Source organism: Microsporum canis, genomic scaffold (genome assembly GCF_000151145.1).
Source record: "Microsporum canis CBS 113480 supercont1.5 genomic scaffold, whole genome shotgun sequence".
NCBI lineage: Eukaryota > Fungi > Ascomycota > Eurotiomycetes > Onygenales > Arthrodermataceae > Microsporum > Microsporum canis.
This window is the reverse complement of record NW_003299165.1, coordinates 2,167,210-2,173,909: the sequence shown is the minus strand read 5'-3', so window position 1 is coordinate 2,173,909 and position 6,700 is coordinate 2,167,210. Positions and strand designations below refer to the sequence as shown.

The window sequence follows — 6,700 nt, the reverse complement described above, 5'->3', positions numbered from 1 at the left end:
TCCGTCGTGGAGCTACTGTCGATAAAACTGTCGCCAAAAAAGAACCTTGGAAGATTAACTCGTCTGTGGCTTAAAGCTGAGCAGGAAAGACAACACAATTATATGAAAGACGGGCCCTATGTATCTTCGGAGGAAGCTGTCGCCATCTATACCACAACAGTTCATTGGCTAGAATCACGAAAGTTCTCACCGATTCCTTTCCCTAGTGTATCATATAAGCACGATACAAAGATTCTGATTCTAGCCCTTGAACGATTGCGTGAGGCTTACTCGGTGAAAGGTCGCTTAAATCAGAGCCAGCGGGAGGAACTTGCCCTTATAGAGCAGGCTTATGATTCTCCTGGAACTACCCTTGCAAGGATTAAACGATTCCTTCTCACCCAGCGAGCTTTCAAAGAAGTTGGTATTGATATGAATGACAACTACAGTCATATCAACCCTGTGTACGACATTGAACCAATTGAAAAAATCACGGATGCGTACCTTGACCAATATCTCTGGTATCAGGCTGACCAACGACACCTATTTCCCGCCTGGATTAAGCCCTCTGATTCAGAAGTACCACCTCTTTTGACATATAAATGGGCTCAAGGCATCAACAATCTATCCAATGTTTGGGAAACTGCTGATGGCGAATGCAATGTTATGATTGAGACACAGCTGTCTAAGGTGTATGAGAAAATCGATCTTACGTTACTGAATCGTCTTCTTCGTCTCATCATGGACCACAATCTAGCAGATTATATCACCTCAAAGAACAATGTCCAACTCAACTACAAGGATATGAACCATACTAATAGCTATGGTTTAATTCGTGGCCTTCAGTTCTCTGGGTTCGTGTTCCAGTACTATGGCTTGGTCATCGACTTACTTCTTCTTGGTTTACAAAGAGCAAGTGAAATTGCTGGTCCACCACAAAGCCCCAATGATTTCCTGCAGTTTAGAGACCGCGCTACTGAAAGCAAACACCCTATCCGTCTTTATACGAGATATATCGACAAGATTTGGGTGTTCTTCAGGTTTTCAGCCGATGAATCGCGCGACTTAATTCAGCGTTTCTTGACAGAGCAGCCAGATCCAAACTTTGAGAATGTTATCGGCTACAGGAACAAAAAGTGTTGGCCGAGAGATTCTAGAATGCGCCTCATGAGACACGATGTTAATCTTGGCCGGGCTGTTTTCTGGGACTTAAAGAATCGACTTCCTCGATCCATCACCACTATTGAGTGGGATGACACATTCGCAAGTGTTTACAGCAAGGATAACCCGAATCTTTTGTTTTCAATGTGCGGTTTTGAGGTTCGCATCTTGCCGAAAATTCGTAATTTAAATGAAGAATTCTCTGTCAAAGATAGTGTCTGGTCTCTTTCCGATAATACGACTAAAGAACGAACTGCATATGCTTTTCTACAAGTCACAGAAGAGGATATTCAAAAGTTCAATAACCGTATCCGACAAATCTTGATGTCCTCTGGCTCTACAACCTTCACAAAGATCGCCAATAAGTGGAATACCAGTCTGATCGCTCTTTTCACTTATTACAGAGAAGCTGCAGTTTCAACTGTAAATTTGCTAGATACTATCGTGAAGTGTGAGACAAAGATCCAAACCCGAGTTAAGATCGGCCTCAATTCGAAGATGCCGTCGCGTTTCCCCCCAGCTGTCTTCTATACCCCTAAGGAACTGGGAGGTTTGGGTATGATTTCTGGGTCACACATTCTTATCCCAACCAGTGATAAGCGATGGTCCAAGCAAACGGATACTGGCGTCACTCATTACCGGGCCGGTATGTCTCATGATGAGGAGACATTGATCCCAAACATCTTCAGATACATTATTCCCTGGGAGGCTGAATTCATTGACTCTCAGCGTGTTTGGATGGAATACTCTCAGAAGCGACAGGAGGCCAATCAACAAAACCGCAGACTTACCCTTGAGGATCTGGAAGATAGTTGGGACCGTGGACTTCCACGAATCAATACTCTTTTCCAGAAGGATCGCAGCACACTGAGTTTTGACAAGGGCTTCCGTGCCAGAACAGAGTTCAAAATTTATCAGCTTATGAAGAGCAATCCATTCTGGTGGACAAGTCAGAGACATGATGGTAAATTGTGGAATCTCAACGCGTATAGGACCGATGTTATCCAAGCTCTAGGCGGTGTCGAAACCATTCTAGAGCATACTCTTTTCAAAGCGACAGCATTCCCCTCCTGGGAAGGCCTCTTCTGGGAAAGAGCATGCCTTGCAAATGGTACGATGCTACTTCGATATGATCACTCTCAGGTTGCTGTCGAAGATGTTAAAGAGGGTGATCTACTTCTTGGTCCGGATGGAGGACCTCGACGTGCCTTCAATATAGTCAGCGGCAAAGATCGACTCTATCGCATCAAGATTGAGAGTCGCAAGGAAGATCTTGTTGTTACAGCAAACCACATCTTAGTCTTGCACAAAGAAAAGAGCGGTAAGGTCTCCGCATCCGATCAATACGAAACTGTTGAGATGACCGCCTCCGAGTTTCATGCTTTAAAGCATGAGGAGAGGCGCAAGTACAGGCTCTTCAGATCCCCTGGTTTCGATCTCCCTGAGCAATCAGTGCCATGTAACCCGTACTTCCTTGGACTCTGGCTTGGAGATGGCAACCGCCGTAGTGCAGCTATCGACAACTCTCACGAGGCAGAAATCCGAGAATTCCTGGTTAGACATGCTGCAGAACTCGATCTACAATCGGCTTTGCATGGTCAGTTAGGATATGCTACAGTCGGAAAAACATCGCTCGCTAGCCGTCCATATCCGCAGGCGACTAGATCAACTATCACTGAGCGTGAGAGACATGTATCCCGACATACTATTATTGCAAAACGCCTTGCCGCTGGGTGGACAGTACAGAGTGGTCGTGAGCCTGGTGAAGCTCGTATTTGGGGACCTCCTGATGAGGGTTTTTCTGATGCTATACCTCCCTCGCGTCCTATAGCTGCTGTCAAACATTCCTTGAGTTCCAACCCGGCGAGCTCGCCTCCACTTCCGCCTCAACACCACCACCTGCACAAGCCTAGTCAAGACCTCGATGCATCTTTCGCGTCCTCGTTGTCCATAAAGGATCGAACCTCTTCCCCTGTTGATGCTATTCCCAAAGATACCCCCCCCCAGCCGCGGTCAGATGATCTTCTCATGAGTCTCGTCAGCGAGCCAGAAGTAGCCGAAGAAGACGATCTAGACAGCGTCTATCTAGATATCCTGGACACCATTAGTGAGATTGGTGATGGACAATTCGACGACGACCCTCCACAGACTCAACAAACTGTACGTCTTCGGACTGGCCTCAGTGCGTATGGTACTCTCGAGGAGGAGGAACAAGAACAACTCCTTAAGCAGACCACTGGACTACCTCCGAACAATTCAGGTATCAATTCGCTTCTTCAGGCTCTTCGTGGGGTTGGCGTGCTCGCAGAGCCTGGATCAACTGAACCTGAGACTGATCGTAAGCGTATTCCCGCTGTCTTCTTGAACAATTCGCGTGCTGTCCGACTGGCCGTCCTCGCAGGTTTGATTGATAGCGATGGATGGTACGTCTACCCGGAGAACATGTTTTGCTTCAGCAAGAGCGAACGATGGCATTCAGCGTTGTTCTGGGATACCGTCGCACTGGCACGCTCTCTTGGGTTCAGTGTATGGACTAAACTAAGAATGGTGTGGAATCCAACTCGTACCGTGCAGCATCCCCAGCTTTTTGCTCAGATACTCGGCAATTTGAAGGAAATCCCGTGTCTTCTATCTAGCAAGAAGGCTATGGATCGCTTCACCCCTCAGACTCATAGCTTTATGGTTACAGATATCACACTAGAACCCGAAGCTACTGGATGGGCTGGTTTCCGAGTTGATGGAGATCAGCTGTATCTACGACACGATTATCTTGTGCTTCATAACAGCGGTTTCGAAGAGTCAATGAAATTTAAGAAACTGACCAACGCCCAGCGATCTGGTCTGAACCAAATCCCCAATCGTCGATTTACTCTATGGTGGTCACCAACTATAAATAGGGCAAACGTTTATGTTGGTTTCCAGGTGCAACTTGATCTCACTGGCATTTTCTTACACGGCAAAATCCCAACGTTGAAAATATCCTTGATTCAGATATTCAGAGCACATTTATGGCAGAAAATCCACGAATCTGTTGTTATGGATCTGTGCCAAGTTTTTGACCAAGAACTAGAGCAGCTTGGCATTGAAACTGTGCAAAAGGAGACAATACATCCTCGAAAATCATATAAGATGAACAGTTCTTGCGCTGATATCCTCTTGTTCGCAACTCACAAATGGAACGTAACAAGACCTTCACTTTTGTTTGACACTAAGGACGTGATCGAGGCAACCACGACCAACAAGTTCTGGCTAGACGTACAGCTAAGATATGGTGATTATGATTCTCACGATATTGAGCGTTACGTACGTGCCAAATACCTCGACTACACTACCGACAGTATGAGTATCTACCCATCCGCCACCGGTCTAATGATTGGTATTGATCTGGCCTACAACCTTTACTCTGCTTATGGACAGTACTTCCCTGGCTTGAAAGTACTAATTCAGCAAGCTATGGCCAAAATCATGAAGGCAAACCCTGCCTTGTACGTCCTAAGAGAGCGTATCCGCAAAGGTTTACAACTGTATGCGTCTGAGAGCAACCAGGAATTCCTAAACTCTCAAAATTACTCCGAGCTGTTTAGTAACCAGATCCAATTGTTTATTGATGATACGAATGTATACCGTGTGACTATCCACAAGACATTTGAAGGGAACTTAACGACCAAGCCAATCAACGGTGCAATTTTCATTTTCAACCCGAGAACTGGTCAACTTTTCTTAAAGATAATTCACACCAGTGTATGGGCTGGACAGAAACGTTTGGGTCAGCTAGCCAAATGGAAAACCGCAGAAGAAGTTGCTGCTCTTATCCGATCTTTGCCCGTTGAAGAACAGCCCAAACAACTTATTGTTACGAGAAAGGGTCTACTTGATCCTCTTGAAGTTCATCTACTTGATTTCCCGAACATTTCTATCAGAGCCTCAGAACTGCAGCTCCCATTCCAAGCAGCAATGAAGATTGAAAAACTGGCTGATATGATTCTCAAAGCTACGGAGCCACAGATGGTTCTCTTCAACCTTTACGACGAATGGCTTAAGACCATATCTTCGTACACTGCATTTTCTCGACTGATTTTGATTCTTCGGGCCTTGCACGTGAATATTGAGAAGACCAAAATCCTTTTACGGCCCGACAAGACGGTCATTACCCAGGAACATCATATATGGCCTACCCTCTCGGACGAGGATTGGATAAAGCTTGAAGTTCAGCTTCGTGACTTGATTTTGAATGACTACGGGAAGAAGAACAATGTTAATGTTCAAAGTCTTACCGGCAGCGAAGTCCGAGATATCATTTTGGGTATGGAAATCAGTGCACCTTCACTTCAGCGTCAGCAGGCTGCCGAGATGGAGAAGCAGCAGCAGGAACAGAAACAATTGACTGCTGTTACAACGAAGACTCAGAACGTTCGTGGTGAAGAGATCATTGTGACTACAACCTCGCAATATGAGCAACAGTCGTTTGCGTCGAAGACTGAATGGCGGACTCGGGCAATTGCAACCTCCAACCTACGCACACGTGCCAACAACATCTACATATCTTCCGAGGATATCCAGGAAGATGGACATTACACTTATATTATGCCAAAGAATATACTGAAACGGTTCATTATGATTTCAGATCTCCGTGTTCAAGTTGCTGGGTATCTGTATGGAAGCTCACCTCCAGACAACGACCAGGTTAAGGAGGTTCGGACAATTGTGATGATTCCTCAGGTTGGCAATACGCGTGATATACAGCTCCCACAACAGCTGCCGCAACATGAATACTTGAATGGCCTCGAACCTCTCGGAATTATCCATACGCTATCCGGCAACGAGCCCACATACATGACTGCGATGGATGTGACACAGCACTCACGGCTCATGAATGCACACTCGTCATGGGATAAAAAGACTGTGACGATGACCGTTTCATTCACCCCAGGCTCTGTTTCGCTTTCGGCTTGGGCTCTTACGCCTCAAGGCTATAAGTGGGGCGCCGAGAACAAGGACACAACCTCCGATCAACCGCAAGGCTTCTCAACCAGCATGGGTGATAAGTGCCAGCTTCTGCTCAGTGATAGGATTCGTGGATATTTCTTGGTCCCTGAAAACAACGTCTGGAACTACAGTTTCATGGGAAGTTCTTTCAGCAGCGTAGAGAAGCGGCCTATCTATGTCAAGGTTGATACTCCGATGGTAAGCCTTCCCCCCTATCCGTCTCCTCGCATTACTGTAAACTAATGGATAACTAACGAAATGTTTTCTATCATATAGAGATTCTATGATGATCAACATAGACCGCTGCACTTCCAAAACTTTGCCGAGCTGGAGGACATCTGGGTTGACAGGACAGACAACTTCGAATGATCTGTTATTAATGATACACCTCAAGTTTGACTTTCTTCTACTGTTGCGTTATTGGTTTCTTTTTCATTCTCTTTTTTCCTATGACTCCTCGGGATTTCATCCAATTCTGAGGATATGTATGTTATGGAGCTGCTGTATGATTTTATTTTGGGGCATTCTCTATATTTCGCGAGCAAAGGAAAATAAGGATATGCAGAATTGAGAC

General features: G+C 45.7%; 1 protein-coding gene across 1 annotated transcript in view; it reads left to right on the top strand.

Moving 5' to 3' along the window:
- MCYG_05893 (mRNA splicing protein PRP8) overlaps positions 1-6,495 on the top strand; it is a gene marked incomplete at both ends in the record, with an annotated part of 8,928 nt that extends 2,433 nt beyond the window's left edge. Inside the window, 3 exons of the mRNA XM_002845978.1 lie at positions 54-3,563; positions 3,597-6,324; positions 6,403-6,495. Of these exons, the coding sequence (XP_002846024.1) occupies positions 54-3,563; positions 3,597-6,324; positions 6,403-6,495 (6,331 nt within the window). The remainder of the gene's footprint in view (positions 1-53; positions 3,564-3,596; positions 6,325-6,402) is intronic.
- Positions 6,496-6,700: the final 205 nt, after the last annotated feature.